This window comes from Parambassis ranga, chromosome 12, assembly GCF_900634625.1.
Source record: "Parambassis ranga chromosome 12, fParRan2.1, whole genome shotgun sequence".
Classification (NCBI taxonomy): Eukaryota; Metazoa; Chordata; class Actinopteri; family Ambassidae; genus Parambassis; species Parambassis ranga.
In genome coordinates, this window is record NC_041032.1 from 3,450,310 (window position 1) to 3,470,452 (window position 20,143).

The 20,143-nt window shown below is 40.6% G+C and overlaps 1 protein-coding gene across 1 annotated transcript in view; it reads left to right on the forward strand.

Moving 5' to 3' along the window:
* LOC114444085 (collagen alpha-2(I) chain) overlaps window positions 1-20,143 on the forward strand; it is a 71,557-nt gene that overhangs the window by 19,487 nt on the left and 31,927 nt on the right. The window contains exons 3-6 of the mRNA XM_028418490.1: window positions 5,899-6,052; window positions 6,481-6,639; window positions 7,704-7,896; window positions 10,260-10,394. Of these exons, the coding sequence (XP_028274291.1) occupies window positions 5,899-6,052; window positions 6,481-6,639; window positions 7,704-7,896; window positions 10,260-10,394 (641 nt within the window). The remainder of the gene's footprint in view (window positions 1-5,898; window positions 6,053-6,480; window positions 6,640-7,703; window positions 7,897-10,259; window positions 10,395-20,143) is intronic.

Sequence of the window (20,143 nt, forward strand, 5' to 3'; positions counted from 1 at the left end):
GCCGTGTTGCTATGGCAACCAATGTAACGACTTTTTGGTGTTGAGAAGGGGCCCTTGCTTGGAGCCTGTAGCACACCATGTAAGATGTCATTCACCTTCTGACACATCAACACTCAGCCGCAGCTGCTTACATGTGTAGACAGTAACGCTTAGTGATTGAATACACGCAGCCTCAGAGCGAGGTTGAATGACTGGGAAACATATGTGCGTTTCATAAACACAAAGAAATATTTCCTTAAAGATCACAGATGATTTACGATCCTGACAGTTTTTCTCAGATTGTAAACTGTATTGTTTCTTCCCAACAATCGTTGTTATCTAATACTGACTTACTCACCCATCACTGTAGTGTTCTCAAATAAATCAAAATATCTATTGTTGTTGTTGTTGTTGTTGTAGTAGCTATTGAAGTAAGAGTGAGAAAGAAAGAGAAACTACAGAATCTGCAGGGTGTGTTTTACTATGTGGATGTCTCCCTTGAGGTGTTTGTATTCTTTTGGATGACAATGGTGGCTGGCCATGAAGGCCTGTGTGCAGATTTTCACTTTTTCTCATCAGAAGGCAGACTGAGGAGATTTATGGAGAGGATGAGGGCATGGTATGCTAACAAAAAGACCAAAAATGCCTCGCAGTGACACTTAAAGATCATACACAGCTGTCCTCTATAACTTTTTTTTTCATCATGAGCATCATATAAGGTTTGGGCTTACAGTATGTCTTGGCGTTTATGTCTTTGGCTTACCAACGAAACATGTGGTGATATTACTGCTTTTATATGGTCTGATTCAAGAGAATGCTTAGACTGTTTGCCTTGAACGAGTGCCAGGCTGTATTTCAAATAACTTTATAATAGGTTCAGTGAGTATCCATGTTGCATGATGATAACATCTCTATGGGCTAGAATGTAAGCTTGTCAGACATCAAGACGGGGTCAGTGGCTGGGCTCATAATGAACTTTTGTACAATATACCACCAAAACACTTTAAATGTGTTTATAGCTGCTCTAAATGGCCACAATTCATAGTGGGGTAGGATGCCTGGCTTCATACAGGGGTCGTTATAAGACCACCTGATGAATACAGTTCTCCTTCATAGCCCATGAATCACTTTTTTTAACCTGCCAGTACTTTACTCCAACTTAAATGTCCTATTTTACAGCATGTTTAACATTTTAATGTAAAACATGAATAGTTTTGACTGAAAATGCCACACAGAGCAAAAACTATATATATAACATCTATTTTGATAGCATATAACTTCAAAACATTGATAGCTATGGGGATGGGACAAATGCACCACAGGAGTGGAAGGATGGATGGGGGCCATATACCATCAAATCTTGGGTGAGAACCTCCTTCACCTAGCCAGGGCATTGAAAATGGGTCGTGGGTGGGTATTCCAGCATGACAATGATCCAAAGCACATGGCTAAGGCAACAAAGGAGTGATCAAGAAGAAGCATGTTAAGGTCTTGGAGTGGCCTGGTCATTGTTCTGTCTCTCACTGTTCAAATAAACCTACCATTGAAATTATAGACTGATCATTTCTTTGTAATTGGACAACCTTACAAAATCTGTAGGCCATCAAATAATCTTTTCCCTAACTATATTGTTGTCGTTTTACTAGTAAGAACAGCAAAGCAGGGTGTCCTTATTTAATTCCTACACTATTATGTTGAGCAGAATTCTACTTAAAAATCACGTGTTTAAGGCCTTTCATTTTATTACTTGATTCGGTTTACTTAAAACAACTGCTATACAGTTTTGGACTTTTGGCTGGCTTCTATTTTTACTCTACAAAATCAACACCCACCCTGTGGCAGCACTGAACTAACCCTGAAGGGCCTTGCTGTTCACACATTTGCAGGACTCAAACATCTGTTTAACTTTTGCAGGAAACAATACAGGCATGATTGGCAGCCCCCCCCCTCCCCTTCTTCCCCTCATAATGGTTTGATCCTTTGATTACAGTCATTGTGAGGAAAAAAAACCTGAGTGTGTTTCTTAGGTTTTCCTGGAGGGCACGGAGTTGGGCATGAAGTACACTTTCATGAACACTCCCACACAAGTTGAGGCCTAATAAGGACCATCAGAGCATTAGATCAGTAAGTGTGTGAGAACATTTTCCAGTTCCTGAGGCTGTAAATTAATGCTCATTTAGATACTGCAGCCTCAACCATCCCTCACATCAGCAGAGGGGTTTGCGGATTGTGTGACTGATGTAAATGTTGTTATTATGGTTCAGTGCAATTTGTAAAATATTCCGAGTTTATGTCACAGCGGGTCATAACATAAGCGGAAAAATGAGGGATTTGCTTGTTGACTATGCAGACTGGACGTCTACATTTACATTTCTGGAAAGTGAGTGCTTAATGTTGGCAGAACAACAGTTTCGTGTGAATATATCTTCGTGGTGTGTGTTCTTCAAGGAGGACAGGATGACAGGCGCTCGTTGGAACATTTTAATTTGTGTAACAGATGTTTGTCACACAAACGTTTCAGTTCGGGCAGACTGCTACCTGCTACCATTCCTGCTTCGTTTACTGTAAACTCAACAGCTGACTAAGCTCCAGTTGTGTGGTCCAGCCTATATAACCTATGGGAAGCCTCCCATACTAACCTGACCCCTGTCTCACTTCTTAGTCTGCTGCTACCTTCAGATTGCATCCGCTCTTGTGCGTTATGCAATTCTGTGCTTTCATCAGTTCATCAGCCAAAACACTAATGACAGTTTTTGATCAGTGCATCTGTTTGGATTGTAGATGATGTCACTGTTCTCTTTGATTTAGCTGTGTGAAATCACTGTTCTTTTATCCATTTCCCATTGAAATCTGTAACTGTTAAATATGGAGTATGTTCTCATCCACTGTGGCTTGTCTGGATCAACAGAAAAAAGTATCAGACAACACAGTGACCCTGGAGTGTTACAAAGTAGGAAAAAAAGAAGAATGACACTTTCCTTGGAGCATAAGAAGAAAGAGAGATCCTATATTTCCCAGAATGCAACACAACTTTCATTTGGGCTGCATCCAACACTCATAATTCTATACTGTTCAGCATGTATTAGGTGTGACATGATGTACATCCAGAATGGCCAACCACAACAACTTTATTTTAAATGGGTACTCTTAGTAGAAACCTTATTGTACCCATCATATATCCAGTGTTGGGAGTAATGTATTATATATACTGACATTATATAATTAGAATATAAAATATGAACTGTATTCTGTTACAGTTACAATCTAAAGAGATGGTAATTAGAATAGAGTTTTGCTGCAACAAAGATCGAAAGCTGAATGGTGCGGGCCAATTCAGAGGACAGTACTGCTGGACTGCTTGTAGTCCAGAGTCTGAGGATGAAGATGAAGAAGGTGTTGTGTTACCCCTCAATCATGACGATGTTGTGTCAATTATTATAATCTACCACATATAATAGACAAGAATGAATGATTAGGTGTATTGGCTCTTTAAAGGTGTGTTAACAGGTACAGATGGGCTGGTTGGATTACATCACTCCCTCCAGGAAATAAGATGTCATAGTATGTTGTTACAGCTGGATGTATTCATGATAACAAACCTACTGTTGAACTGTCAAAAATAACAGTGCACGATTGTGTACTAACCCTTTAAATTTGTGTTCACGGGTATAAGTGTCCTGGTTGGATGATATATTTTAAATATAGACAAAATAGACACAGACAAAAATGAATTCAAGTTTTGAGGCAGAAATAAGGCCCTGGGAACACCGTGGGATTTGTTTAAAACAATATTATGGGTGCTCTTGGTCCATGCTATGAACTAAAACAGAGCATATGGTGTCTGCTAAGTAAAAGGAGCAGATTTCTTTTTTAATAAAATATAGTACTATGTGGGTAAAACTTGTGCACTTTCATTTCAGGACTTTAAGCTACTGCCTAAATTTGCTTTCCTCAATTTCATCTCAGGTTACATTGTTCTGTTGTCTTACCGAATGCACAAAAGTTAGTGTTACTACATTTTTTCAACAGGTAACTTGTAACTGTACTGGAATACATTTTTAAAGTAACCCTCCCAACCTTGCATAAATCAAATCTGGATTTTGTGTGTGTTCTCCCCATACCTGCCTGGGTTTTTTTTTCTGGCTTCCTCCCACATACCAGAGTTGTTCATGTTAACTGCAGACTCTAAATTTGTGTGTTCATGTGAAAAGGTTGTTTGTCTCTCTAGGTCTCTATGCAGTAGATTGGTGTCTTAACTTGCAACCCACAAGCTCACAGCTGGGCAGAGAACGTCACACTGTGACCTTGTTACAGGGTAAACAGCATGCTGTTGAAGAAGTACTGAGCAGTGATGTGATTGGAAACAGTGAGCCAAGTTTAAAGGTAGCCTACTATGGTGGCCAGAATGATGTAATTAGTCAAATATTTGTTGTTATTAAGGTATTGACATTGCATAATTGGTACAAAATTGGTACAATATTCCCACTGTGTCAAACAGGTTTTAAACTATGACCTGGCAACACCAGACACTTTCCTGCAATATCATTCCTCAGGGCAGCAGAGTGTGACCACACAGCTCTCCATAGACCAGTGATTTGTCTGGCTGACCCTGTGCAGCACAAATGGGTCTCTAAAGGGGCTGGCAGACACAGATTCATTTGTAAAAACGCTTGAGTAGAGCTGGCTTAAATCTGCCTTATCAATCCTATCTATGGGAAAAAGTCCAGCCGCATGTTCATACTGTGCTCATGTAAATAACCTCCGACAACAGTATTCAGTTAAATGGATTTCTTTCGCGTGCAGTGCTCAAATGCTCTTTTAGCTTAATTACATAATGACATTTTCATTTCAGATTGCAATGATGTCACTCACTTCCCAAACAAGACAATGCTGGTCTTTTTTTTTTTTTTTTTTGGAACGGTGACTCGTTTTCTCCAAATAAAGTAAGGAGGAGCGGTTCAATGAATGAAGCCACCTGTGGGCCAGACATGACGAACGGCACTTTACCTGCTCACATCAGGGGAGAAAATAAAGACTCTCCTGTAACATACATGCAGCAAATAAGCCTGTGTGTGACAGGTACAATGACATTTGGCAAAAAAAAAAAAAAGTGAATAGCAGCAGCCCCTCAAGCTTTAAATGGCAATAGCCATGTGTTTTTTCTCTTTTTTTGTAATGCCATCAGCAAGTGCTGTGTTCACAGCATGTGGTTTTTCCTAAGTGCTTGCAGTCTGAAGGATTTAGTTTGCTTACCACAGGTGGTCACCTCCTGGGTCCCTTTTTATACATATGCCTACATAGCCAAAAGTTAAAAATTAAACACCCAAAAGCTGCTGATCATTGTGATCCTGTATTGTTAGGGAAATTGATTGCAGAGTCCGACACACAGAGTCTGTTAAGCTGCATGTAACCACATGTGGCAACAACTGATTAATCTGCTCGGTAGCCATTTTCTCACATCGTCTGCTTTTAAACTGAGAAGGTCATGTTGGATTTGGAGCCAATTATAGGTGACAAATGGACCTGTCATCATCTAAAAACATGTGGAATGGATTTGCCACCATTTATCTCATGTATACACAAAACTGTTCACCACCATCTTTTTTTCTGCATGCTAATAAAAGACTACAGTTATGAGATTCTAATCAAACATGCTCAGCTAATTCTCCATTGCTCTAAATAGCACAAGCCCCCTCAATGTGTCACATATCAGTGAACAATAACCAATGTTTATATTTGGACATTTTCCAAAGAAAATGAATTAATTGCTATTAAGAGACTCTTATTTTGGCGAGCCTTTTAGAATGTTCCTTGAAGCTAATGAGGATATGTTGTAAATACAATATATTTAATTTAATCCCATAATCCCACGTGCAGGTGGTGTATGTTTTATTGATGCATGTGTCCATTATTGTCTCACTACAGATGAGGTGAACATTCTGCAGGAGCTGTCCCTTCAGGTGTCCAACAGCAGTAATGCCTCCGTGACAGTGGAGAACAACAATTGTCCAGTCTTGCAGGTGGGACAATACTCCACCTTGGCTCTCCCTCTACAACAGCTCTTCACTGACGGGTAAGGTTTCATCGACAAGTTACATATAATGTCCCTTTTAATGATTATTTGTTTCATTGTAACAGGTTGTGTCCGTAACTTCAAAATGCAAATGCAAAGCTGCTGTTGGTGACACCTCTTTCCAGAACAGAGCTCCCTGTTCCATAACCTTGGTGCCATGGTAGAAATGAGGCAGGATAGCCACATTACTGTAGTTCAATTAACTCAGAAACATTACCTGGATGGCTCATTCAGAAACCCTCTTGGTCCAGTGGTCTCAGTGGGTCTCTAGACAAAGTTTTGACATCTAAATATGCTAAAAAATGCATCATGTTTTATGTTGAAAGCAATGTCTTGTAACTGTCCCATGCTTGGCTGCATGTTTTTACTTGCTTTGTTTCGGTTCTTTTTGGTCACAATTGTATAACTCGTTGTGTGTCTGTGTTTAGGTTTGCAGATGAGTTCAGTTTACTGGTGCAGCTGAGGAGCCTTCAGAAGGAGGAACGTAGTGTCTTCACCATGCTCAGCGCTGACAGCCACATCATGCTGCAGCTCCGGATCAGCGTCCATGGCGTCATCTTCATAGGAACACAACAGCGACACTACGAGTAAGCCCAACCCTTCATTTTATTCCCCCATCTTTTTCTTACCTTAATTAATGCATAATGAGCATGGTGACACCTCTAAAGAAGATTAAATTATGATTAATTGCACATAAACCTCCCACAAGATGACTCCAAACAACTTCATGCTTTCAGATGTTTACATCTGTCTGAGCTAATAGAGACCAGCCCAGACTTCTTCCTGCTTCTTCACCAATATGCAAATGTGTGTATGTGTGTGTGTGTGAGAGAGACAAAAGGAAACCCCCTTGGAAGTGTATTTATGTGCAGTTTGTGTGTTTTGGTTTGAAGATGACTGCACTGGGCTGTCTCCACGGTGGTATGATTTATTAGGCGTCTCTTGGCGGGTTTCTCCTCTTTGGTAACCACAGAGCTCGAAGCAATACATCACTGTGAGACAGCCAAGAGAACTGGGCCAAAGATAGACACACAGATACTGTGCTTACCTCGTACTGCATGCTCCTGGATGGACCCCCCCCCCCCCCCAATATCTGGCTTTAGCTTTCTTTCTGTCATAAACTTATTCATAAAATTATTAGAAAGTTTTCCTTTAAATTAAAATCTGTTGTACTAAGACTATTAACAGGGTTATAAACACTTCTTCTTCTTTGTTCTTCTTCTTTCTCGTTCTTCCTCCTCATCACTGTTCTTTCTTTGTCATCTTCCTCCTACTATTTTTCTTCCTTCTTCATACTTCTCCTCCTCTTTTTTGTCTCTGTGATCTTCGTCTTCTTCTTCCTCCTCTTTCTTCCACCTTCTCCCCGTTCTTTCTTCTTCATCTACATTCTTCTTTCCTCATCCTCCTGCTTCTCCTTTTCACTTACACTTCTTTTTCCTTCAACTTCTTCCTCCTCCATCTTTATTGTCTGTTCTCTTTCTTCTTCCTCCTTCACACTCTTGTTGTACATCTCCTCCTCCTCCTCCTCCTCCTTCTCCCTGTTTGATCGATAAAAAAGGTTGCATTACAATATCCTTAAGGCCCAAGTGGGATCCTCTTATTCTCTTTATTGTTTCAGTCAGTGTTGTACCATCCCACGTGTCTCCCTCAGGTTCCCAGTCAGCGGTCTGTCCAATGGAAAGTGGCACCATGTGGCTGTTAGCGTGTCCACCAAGCGGCTGGCGCTGTACGTGGACTGCTCTCTGCTGGAGAGTGTGGACTGGGTGTACCACGGGATGGGGATCAGCACGGACGGGCTGCTCATGGTCGGAGGCATCATCGAGGGCTTTGAGACTCCGTTTGAAGTACGAGGCTTTTTCACTATTTCTCTTAGGTGATCATACAAAGTAAAAAAGCAACCAGTGAGTGTGATCAAACCCCACACCCTGACACCTTTTTCTTAACACACTCAAAAACATTTCCTGAGTGGTCCATTTTTTTAATTTGTTGCACAGAATATTGAATTGATACATAGTTATAACCAGATGGCAGCCAGCAATAAAAAGCCACATGTGTAATGATAAAGTCCACTTCATTTGAATCAAACCTGATCAAGCCATGCATTCCTGCTCATCCTTTGTGCATGGGAAGGAAAACACAAACGCACACCCACAGCCTTTAATCACAGACAAAGATGTGTGATGCTTAGATACCATGTGTTTGTTTTTCTAAAGTATGCATAGACATCCCCAGCAACCTGTTTTAACTGCACTTTACCTCCACCAGTGTTACATAAGATTGCAGAGGCAGCACAAATGGGTGTTTGAAAGGTTTGGAATCTGGTGTTTACTGAATTAAATCAAAATCTATTGGCAGACTGTAAACTGACACAAATTCTACACTTGACGTAATGTTGAGAAAAGTGTCCATCTCAAGTGCATAATCCAAAATCCGCTCAGTTAAAAGCTGATTTTTTTATGATCTATGAGGCACGCAGCTTTCGTTTTGTGGATATCCCTTTCCCAGTTAGCAGTGTATAGCGTGGAGCCCAAGGATCAGAGAGCGCCCCGGCGTGACTGTAACACAATGGGGGTTTATAGACTCAGCATCTGGATCTGTTCTCAGCATCAATAAAATGAATTCTCCGTTTCCATATACCCAGTGCTGACAGCTTTTTACCGAGCTCCAAGGACAGAGCACTTCCACACACTCAGAGGTGGCGAGAGTCTTGTCTCTGGACAGTCTTTTGTATTAAGCATGGTAAATCCATATCAATCAGAGCTCAGCTCTTATCTGTAACTGCAGCAGGAAACAATACATTTTTTGGTAAATTGACCAATGTGGCTTGGATCTGTGGATTTATTCCCATCCTGCTAATTTGGATTTGTTGATCCTGGATTAAGTTATCTTGACCTGAAAAAGTCAGCGTCATATTAACAGATGAAGCCAACAGTCGTGTGTGTGTGTGTTTAGCAGACATGTGTTGTTTGATCCCCATGTCTGTTTCTTGGTAGTTCTGAATTCTATATACAGCACATGACACATAAAAACAAATAACACATCTCAGATGGATGTGTACATTCTCACAAGAAGAGCTGATTATATTTAACTGCGATCAAAAAGAAAAATTTTTTCCCCAAATGAGCCTGCATGTGAGGATCTGCCACAGAATTAATTTGCATATTGTTACAAGTTTATTAAAAGTGACGAACTAAACATTGCCCGAGGAGAGACGTTTGCTGGTGTTTTGTTTGTCTTGATTAGCCTGATGAGTAAAGAGGACTGCAGCGTGTCTGTGCATGCTGCACACACACACACACACACAACATTATGTGCCAAAAAATAATAAGGTCAAAATGTGAAACCCCCCTAGTAGTCAAGTGTGTATCCCTTTTTGTTTGATAACTGTCTGGATTCAGTATAGTCTTCAACAAGTTTGAGTCACATCCTGAGAAGTCCCAGTCTATTCTTCTTTGGTGAATCTCTCCAGTTCCTCCAGATTTGATGGTCCCTAACCCTGGACTTTAGTACACTCTTAGTAGTTCAGTAGTTCTTCACTAGAATAGATGCTTCAAAACATTGTCATGTTGGAAGAGTAAACAATCACCAAGACCCAGTTTTGCTGCTGATGGCTTTAGGTTTCCTTTTGAGATATTCAGATAGTCTTCTTATTTCAGGATTCCTTCCACCCTGGCGGAATTCCCAGTTCTATGCACTGAAGCATCCCCCCAGAATTATACTGCCACCACCAAAGAGCTCTAATTTGCTTCATCCGACCAAATCACACTATTCCACTGTGTGTGATCTTTCTCCAGGTTGTCCCTAGCTCCTGGCTTGGAGGTGTCTTTTCTGCAGGACTCTTAGACACTTCCCAGACAGCAGACTTGGTTAAATCATTCAGTAGTGTGTTTGCGGTTGCTCTCTTTGTAGGCAACCTTTTATCATGTCTAAACTTATTTCTCTTAGTTTTGCTATGATGTGTTTCTAAGTGTTAAAACTTGTTTTACTTGATATTGTGTGTGTGTGTGTGTGTGTGTGCTGCAAGATGACTATGAGCATAGACTACATAGTTGTATAACAGTGATTTGTACTATGGGTAAACAAAGAAGACAGTTGTTAGGGGGACTAATAATACTGACCCTGGTAGTTTGTGTACAAATTTAAATAATTAAGGTTAAAAAATGTTGTGATGTGATCAGAGTTGATCCAAACATCTCTGTCTCCTCAGGGTCACCTTCGACAGCTGACCTTCCTGATGGGTCAGCCCAATGCCGCCAAGCAGCACTGCAGCCACCACCCACCTTGCTGCAGTCACAACGGTCCCAAGCCTCCCCGCTCCCCACGCACCAACCACACCCCGGAGGTGAGGAAAGAACAGCAGAGCGTCATGGAAAAGCATGTGTGAAATTAACTGTTGATTTGTGTACACAGCGAGGCTCTGGCATGTCACCGAGGTGTTCAAGGTGAAGTCAGATGTCTCAAAGCCCAGACACTCAGACTCCTGCACTAAATACATTGACACCAAAGACCTGTTATATACTGTAATATAAGCATGATAAATGATCATCAGAGGATTTAGAACAGAAAGTGCTCTGACTCCTGTGGTTTTGATCCAGTCTGGTGAACTTAACAACATGGGTTTAGCCTTGAACTGGCTTTGATTGTGGTTCTTAAATTAAGCAATTGTCGCCTCTGTTTCCACACAGAATCTAATGCTGTCCTCAAATGACCTGGAGGACCTCGTGGGGGATCCTGAAGAGTTCTTTCTGAGCTTCAGCCGAACTGTAAGTGGGATTTTTGTAGTTCTTTTAAGGCTGTTAGAAATCCCCTCTTTATTTAGGTGCTAAAACAAGGAAAACACACACAGTTGCCTGGTTTCACAGCTGTGTCCCAAAGCTCTTGTTTGAAACTGCGGTCAGCTGACCAGTCGTCATGGCAATCACATCCAGCTGTGGCCAGCCTGGCAGTTGTGTATATATACCAGCCAACAAATGGGCTGGTTTCACTGGCTTTACTTTCTTGCCTCAGTCCAGGCAGTCTGTCATTAATTAGCGCTGCTGCGTTAGAGCTCTAGGCGTCAGAGGCCCCATCCAGCACTCCCACCTCCTGTCCTGTCCTTGGCTGACTGGTCGACTTTGGATGTTTGAAAAGTGTGTACATGTCCTGTGGGATATGCCTGTGCGCCTGACCTGTCTGCCTTTTGCCCCATCACCCTGTGTCTGCTCAGAAAAAGGGTTCACTTGGTTGTTAAAGCTACAAGTCTGCTTTGATGGATTGTAGCAGGGGTGATTATAAAAACTTAAAACAATGTTCTTAGGGCAAAAATGTATCAGCCACTACCTCCCTTTTATCTCCTATAAGCATAGGTGGATGTCAAGAGCATCATCACTTTATTTAAATGTTCAATTCACCAGGGCATCCATGTTGTGACCAGCGGATTAAGTTGGTTATAAATGTGAAAAAGTTGCCTTAATATAGCTTTTATTTATTATATTCATTAATATAATTCTGTTGTTTTAGTTCCCATCTACCTGTCTGTCCTATTAAGTCTAGCTGCCATAGTGTTTATTCCACGTTGATGAAGCTTTAAGTCTGATCAGAGGATCGTTGCACAGCCCGTGTGGTTTGATTTTGACTGCACACACTGCAGCGTGATCTCACAGACCCAACAAAATATAGTTCTTGCAATCCATGCACATGACACACTGCAGAGTGAACTGGTCTTTGTGGCATCAGCACGCTTTTGAAATAGAAACAAAGGAAAAGAGAAGCTGCTTTGAATTTCCATTTTCATGAATGATCAGGGGAGGATCTGGTTCTTCTTACGGTCAGCGTAGCCAGAGGAGCTACTACCATCCTGCATGTATATAAACCAGAGCATGCCATGCTCGCAGGCCTGCAGCAGAGTGTCTCCATCAGGATGGCATTGGAATACCTTTGTGATGATGTACGCGGCAGAGGCTGTTTCCTGCTGTTTTGTGGTGTGGGAGACTGTTTTCAGGATCAAGCTGCACCAGCCTAATAGATGGTGAAACCTCCTTCAGATGGCTGCACCTCTTTCTTATTATCTCTTCATCTGTTTCGGTTTTGCAGGTTTTTATTGTGTCTAAATGTGTCTCCTCTGGCTGTAGGTGCCTTTGTGTTTTTTCTGTCTGTCTCTTTGTGTTTCTGTGTCTCTCTGTCCCCAGTAAACTATAATTATTGGCCACTATGCTTGATTAAACACTAGCAATTTCAGTCACTTGTATCAGGCAGCATAAGTCCAAATGAGTAGTCCTTAGTAGTAGCTATTACTAAAGGGTCGATGTGCCATGAGCAAATGGATCCCTGACAGTGATGGTTGATGGCTGGATGTATCTTCATTATCATTTAGAGGTTAAATTTTCTCATGATCATCATCATCACTGTGCATTATTTAGCTTAGCACACAGCTACTTCAAATAATTGAATCATGGGACACAATGTCACAAAAGTCAAATACGATTTTGCCTCAGTGTGCTCTTCAGAAATTGTGAATGGAGCGATGGACCAATCAGAATCAAGTACCTGACTATGTCATTTATTGTTTCATCAGGGAGACATAATAGGCCAAAAACATGATGTTTCAGATAAGGGATAGGTTCTTATGCTGGAATGTGTGATTTTCTCAAATTTTCTCTGAAATTGCAGCCATGTTGAAAATTATGTCTACATTGGTTTTATTTCCCTTAGTTACAAGGAAATGGAACTTGGCAGAGATAATATCCACAAGCTTAGCTACAGCGTGATATAACATTGGTGCTGCAACTGCATCTTTTCAAGGAGGTGTTCATTGTAAAAGTGTGAATTTTCAACAGACGAGAAAAAAAATGGTTGACTTTTGCTTTGTGCCATGCAAATCAGGCCTTAAAATAGGCTTGGGGTGGAAAGGGTTTAACAACAGCAATTAGTTTCCTAGCTGCTGATTTCATTTTTTTATTCAATCAAACAAAACTAACTAACAAAAAAAACTTGATTGTTTGAATTAAAAGAACTAGAGTAAGGCTGCTTCCTGCCTTCAGTCCGTTTCTGATTACATGGGCAGACCTGTGGAGGCTCTGGCTCTCTTCAGATTCTACACATTTGAAAAGAAAATAATCGAAATAAAATAACACTGCTATATTAGCAAGACTGATTCCCTTTTCACTAAGGTCTGCTGCCGTCATCTTTGAAGCGTAACATTTCGGAGCGTGGGGCCACGTCGTTGGGATTTCCTGACTTTGATGCATGTCCTGTCTGGGGGGTGGGGGCTCCCTTGACAGGTGTCCTCTTTAGAGACACAATGCTCAATTGGTTAATCTACAGCTCTTTAAATGTACACTAAGATGTTAAACACTCCTGGAGGTCAGGGACCTTAGCTAAACATATTATTATGAAGCCAGAACTATGAACTTCAGAGTATGTTGATGGCTTTGAATGCTTCTAATCAGCCATATCTTTGCAGTTTGATAGAACATGTGTTGGAAATATAATAAACACCGAGTTTTTAGTGTGCACACAAATGTTCTTACACTCTGTAGAACATGACAGGGCTTGTGTTTGATTGTTTTTCTACATCCAACGTCACCAGGAGACTGATTACAGTTTGTCAGAGGTATCACCTTTTTATAAATAGTTACACTTGATCCCTGAAGCTACATCCATCAGTGAGACAGACACACACACACACATGCCTGTGGCCATAATCTTCCCTGTTCTATATCCTATCACATCCAAATGTTTCCAACAGGGTCTCCTGAGAGACCCCCACCCCACTCCACCCCACCCTTGGCTTTCATTAAAACTTGTCAAACAAAAGCTTTTAACTGGCAAACTAAGAGGTGGAAAAAAACGGATCCATCATCTTGACAGTTTTCCATGACTTGAGTAGAATTTAAGCAAAGACTGAAAAATTGTAAGTTGTTGCTTTAATGCCTCTGATCGTCTATTTGTAATGAAAATAGTCCCGATGCATTCTGGGTGTTTTACTACCATTCTGGCCTGTTTTCACATTTATTTTCACCTTCCTTCTCCATGTACAGCCTGGTTTTGTGGGAAATAGTGGGATTATTCCTCAGATTATCAGACTTGACCCTGAACACCACATGCCTGTCTATAGTCTAAAACTATAATTTTGGATTTTGTTGCTGTTTTGAAGCCATTTAAATAGACAAGAAAATAGCATGTTTACATTTTTTTAGCTCCACTTCTATGATGTTGTGTAGTTCTTCCTTTATTTACATACTCTCATTTGCTGACCAGAAACAGAAGCTGGCTGGAGTTCAGGTCAGGGGTCAGGGACCAGGTCAGGGTCACGAACAGGTTAGCTTAAGTTCAACCCCCGCTACAAACATATAAGCATATGAGCTGCTCCTGTCGTTATGGATGCAAAGGCTGAACTCTGGATGTTACATCATCTGTTTGTTGAACCAGGATAAATTGTGCACTGTGTGGACAAAAAAGTTAACAAATTATCCTAATGTAGCTGTTGAATAAGTTCTCTATATAAATGATTGGTATCACCATGTGCTTTCACATTCTGCCACATCTTTATATAACACACTTAATTCTGTATTGTTGCCCAGGTGAACAAAGATGAATTTGCCAGGTTGCTTAGCAACAAAATAAGACAAGTCAAAATGCTGACATTCCTCTTAAAGGTAAACAGTAAAAAAAAAAAAATAATAGAACCCTCAATGTTCATGATCGACTGAAGCAGATTCTTCTTGTAATTAGTTCAACATCTATAGCATATGTGGAGTAACACCTGTGAGCATGTGTAAATATGCAATTTTATATTGCATTGACCCATCAGCTCACATGTGACAGGAGTGAAAATGAAGTTCAGAATCTGCACAGTTTAGGGGGTTAACAAAAGCTTTAGTGCCACAACAACCTTCACATGGTAGCCTTTATAACGCTTGTTTTTTCAGTTTTACTGCTCTGTTAGCAGTTATGTTTTAAAGGTCAATACAATCACGTATTGTCTAATAAAACACAACAAGCAAACAATTGCATTGCAGGAAGGTGACACACTGAAACACATATGTATGTGAGAAGAGGAACAGATGGCAGACAGCAGGATGCAGAATTCTGTGGATAATAATAAAATTGAAAACAATACCCTTAGATCGACCTGCTAAAAAGTGTGACATCTTTACAATTTTAATAAAATTAAAAAAAGGCACACAAACTATTTGCTAATCTAAAACGTAAAGTACGCTTGTGTGTTGCTCATCTGACTGCCGTCCCTGGATGCTGTGGATTTAGTCATTTTTCATCTGCTTGGCAAAGTTTATAGTTTAAAATGAAGTAATTACAGACCAAATCACGGAACTGGGTTATTAAAAGCGGAGCTGCTTGGATGAAAGAGAAGGAGGATTAAGAGAAGAAAGAGAGGAATGGAAGAAATCATCACTTGTTTCTTTCTCTTTGTCACTAAAGCAGCACAGAAACAACATATTTCTCAGCCCCGACATGCTCGTGCTAATAATTTTCCTCTCCGGAACTATAATTTAGCGCGGGTGAAGATAAATCAGACGCTATAGGTGATGGAAAGTCATCACAACAGTGCTGAGTCAGCAAATGATCAGGGCGACCCTTGTGTTTCTGGAAGACATTATGCTGCGGGGTGGATGGATGGAGAGAGAGAGAGAGAGACGTATCTGCCTTCACGCCCACAGAGGATTTTCTTCACCCCGAATCAACCTCCCTCTGCTCTCAGTGTGTTGTCATTTGCTGTTTGTACTACACCACCTCTCCTTTTGTTCCTAACAGACATGAAGTAATGCTTCCTGCAAACCCCTGCAAACACGCAGAGGAGGTCTCTTCTCAGTGTAAATCAAGCCAATTTAAGAGAATCTGTGTTGAATATTTGCCCTCAAATGTTCTCTAAGCTGTGGTTTCTGTCACTGAATCTGGGTACTGTGGCTTCCCTTCCTTTAATTCACCACAGAGATTTTTTTATTGTTGTGCAGGCTCCATCCAACCCGAAAATCCATCCATGTGTGAAAGCGGTAAGGGATTTCCTATACCAGCATCCTTGTCCCTATTTGGAACAAACAATTTTTCACTCGCTAATTTTCAGTTGCTCGTAATACTGCGGTCAGACCATCAAAAAAAACCCTGATGTTCACTCTCTCGCTCTTTAGTTTGGTTTGGTTAGCTGAATGTGCATTGAATGTGTTTTAGAGCATCTGATGTGGGTAAAAGATTATTTAAAAGACTCTAATCAAATTCATTCACACCATTTCTGTACAATGATCCATTGACATCCATGGGCTGAGTATCATGTGTTGATCTAAGCTGTTAGGGTGTATAGGTGTGTGGGTGTGTCCATTGGGAGCTGGATCACACACCCCCCACCCCCCGTGAGAGGTCTGCCTGTGCAGCTGAAGTGCAGGCAAAACCTGCGGTGTCTCCTTGCAGTCATGTTCCACCATGTCGGATGGTACCTGCTGCTGGGATGCCTGCTGCTGGATTTAAACAGCAGGCATGTGCACGGTCAAAGGCGAAGGAATGGAAAGGTACTATGCAGGTTTTTTAAAACTTTGTTCTGGTTCCTCTGCAAAACATTCAGTTCTGCTTGGCTGTATTGGCTTTTAAGGTTGTGCTTTGTGTGGTTATCAGGTTCTAAAATAATGCCCTTAAGATTTCCTAGTGATATAAAGTTTATCATAATAATTATCCTAACAAAACATTGTTGATGTTGTTGTGTTGTTTTTCCTTCAGATTATATAGATATTGATTTATAGATGTCCCTATGCTCACATAGCATGCATGATTTATGACTATGAGTAGGATACCTGGTACCTCATATCATCTATAGCAAAATAATAATAATAACAGCAAAAAATAAAATAATAAGACCTAAGAAATAGAATAGAATAAAAGAAATAGAATAAAAAAAACTATTAAAAATAATAAAATAAAATGTATTGATCTGGATTGGACAGCAGTGTGATGGTATCCCAAGTTTAGCCTCCCAAACCTCCAACACAGTTTCTGTGGCTGACTTGTGTGCTTCTGCATTGCGAGTGGGAGCTTGAAGTTGCAGAGCATTTTTTTTTTATTGTGCCACAACTTTCCCTCTTTCTACATGCTTCATGATCTTATTGTATATATCCAGGGACCACCACTGCTGAACTGCTTTGATCCTTATAAATGGTGGCATTTCTAACATGGGTGGTCCTCCTGGGAATAAAATCCTCATCATGACCCACTAAAGCCACCCCCGGCCCGGCACTGCTGAGTCACACGCTAACTTGTATTAACAAGTATTAACATGCCTAACTTATGTAATGAGTGGTGCAGCACTGTCTCCGTCCCATCAGTCATCCTGAAACATCAGACCTCTGTCATTGTGAGTTTTTCCAGGCCAGATTGGCTACTGCTTGCTTTGCAAGACCCAGCCAGCCTGCATACCTGTGTCTTGGCGAGATTTACGGACCTTGCAGTTTGATTAGCCCTCTGTAGGAGTGTGTGTTCATTGTCTGTGTGTGTGTTGATGATAGCGCCTGCAGCACAGTTTTTCAGGCCTCCGTAGATTTTTCATCTCTCCTAACAGCTCCACATGGAAGGCCTCAGTAATTAGCAAAAACCATTAATCTAGGCCAGATGTGCCCTGTCAGCATTCTTATTTACGGGGTTTCTCTTACACGTGATCGTTTTATGATGATGAACAATGCTCATATCTACATAACACTTTGTCTTATTTGAACTTATATGATTGTACAAATTGTCCTGGCTGCTCCAGCTGTACTCTGAGACAATGAGACTGTGGTGGATTAAAAACATTCAAGTCCCTGCAAGTATAGGTGCCTCCAAGGTTGAAAACAAAGACACATTATAGGTGAGATATAAGCCAAAATATCTTAATTTAATTTCGGTTTTACGGTCACACAAGTACACTCCTAATGCTTTTATGGGAATTAAGATGAGGATTATCATCCAGGTTTTCCTAATCAAATCATTAAATGATCATTAGTAAGTGTGAGGATGTCTATAAAAGCAGATGTTTTGTCAGTTTTGGGCGTTGGGTGTGTTGACAGAATGCCAATGAGGAAAACATCAGCAATGATGTTAGAGGAGCAACTGTTGCTTAATCTTGTAAGGTTGTAAACCCATTTTCATACATCATTCTAGGCTAAGAAAGATTATTCACAGGTGGACATTAGAAAATTGACCCTAAGGTCAGACCGTGCAATGCTACATCTGTCCAGGCCACAGGCAGAGGGCTGACAATTTGGGCACCTTGCAGTCACTGAATCCATCATCTCCTCTGTGTGCCAAAATATTCTAGACTCTAATGTGTCTGAGGCTAGAAATTGGCTAAAACTGGGTCATGCATCAGCTGGACAATGATCCCAAACATAACAGAATGGCTGAGTCCAAACCTCAACCTGATTGAAATGCTGTGTGAGCTGCTTTCAGATCAAACAAAAGGCCAAAGCATGGCTAATAAGCAAGGAGCAGTTTCACCATTGTGTTTCCTGGAAGGTGAGAAAAGTGATGACAGGTTTCAATTCAGATAAGAAAAAAGAGTTATCACCTGACAGCAATAATAACAGTGAAGCTTTATAGGATCCCGTAAACATTAAACGCGTGTCTCTTTTGATCAGCCTCTGGCTGTGCATAGTGACGGACTGAAACATTCGTCCCATTTGTTCAGGTATACAGGAACAAGACTTTGGACACTCAGGATACAGACTACAGAGGCTACTACAGAGTCTTTAGAAAGACAGTGAGTGTAAACATTGTCTTGGCTTATGGTATGTATATTTAATGATTTATGAGATTACATAAATGATGCAGTGACACAGTTGACATACAGACTTTAGACACATTCAGTTTCTAAAAACAGGCCATCAAGGATGGTTAACCATCTTCGCAGATCTGTTGGTGATGTTTGGGTTAGCAGAGTGGGGTCGTGACCTGGTGGTTGCCTGTTTAATAAATCTCACCACGGTTGTTAAAAGAGCAGCATTTTGTCCCAAAGAACCCTTAAGCATATAGCTCATTGACCAACAGATCAGATGTGTTTACATGCACTGCAGCAATATTCCTGTTTACGTATTAACCATATGCTGAATAAACCTGTGACATACACTAGCACTGATAGCAGATAGCATTGTTTTATTCTACATCAGCTGTCTCATTCGCCATCTCAAAAGTTAGCCAGTGTTAGCTTGAGTTGCTACTGTTGCCGTTTATGCCAAGAACCCCCAAGAGAACCGACAGCACTGATAGGATAGAGTAGTGACGCAGGAAATTCTCACGTTTTAAAGCTCATTCAATGAAACCAAGCTGTAAAATGTTGTTAAAATTCTATAGTGCAATTAAGGTGTTTCCATGCTGCAATAATATAACTGAGATCGGCAGACTTCACATGTCCTAACTGGATTACGGCTTACCCAGAATCTGACCTGAATTGGGCTAAACTAATCAGAAAATGTGTTTACATATATTTTTTTTTCTGACTGTGCTCTTATTCTTATTTGGGTCAATATCAGAGGGTTTCTGTGCATGTAAATGTAGTCATTGTTTCTTTCAGAAACGTGCCAAATATCAAGTATGTATCAAACGCAGTGATTTAAAGGTGTTGAAGTTTTACTGCTTCTTTGTCAAAAGTGACCTACACAGCCTTTGTTATCAATTTTCTTCCTCTAAGACTTTACATACTGCATTTCTTTATTAAAATTTTGTAGTAGTAAACAACTGTTGGCTTCTGATTCATAAGCTATCTATCAAATTCATAGGGATATCTCATTGACTTGAAAGGTTCTGGTTCATCAAATGTAACCTGGGATAGAACGTTTGCTTAGAATTTAGGCTCCATGTTCGGTCTTCTGCCTATGACCTGAACCCTCTGGCAGGGTTTTATTAGATTTCATTGCACACACAGCATTTAGGGGTGACCTTTGGCCTCATAATTTAGGTTTGAAAAGTGAAACAGTTAGTCTATTTCTCAGTAGTGTTACCTTTCTTTCAATCAGAGCATGTTCAATTGATTTCAGCCTTGACAAATATCTGTAACCAAAGGTGAAATCTGAGATCCTCCCAGTAATAATTCATAAAATGCATGTTTGATATCCTGTCTTTCACCTTTATGAATCC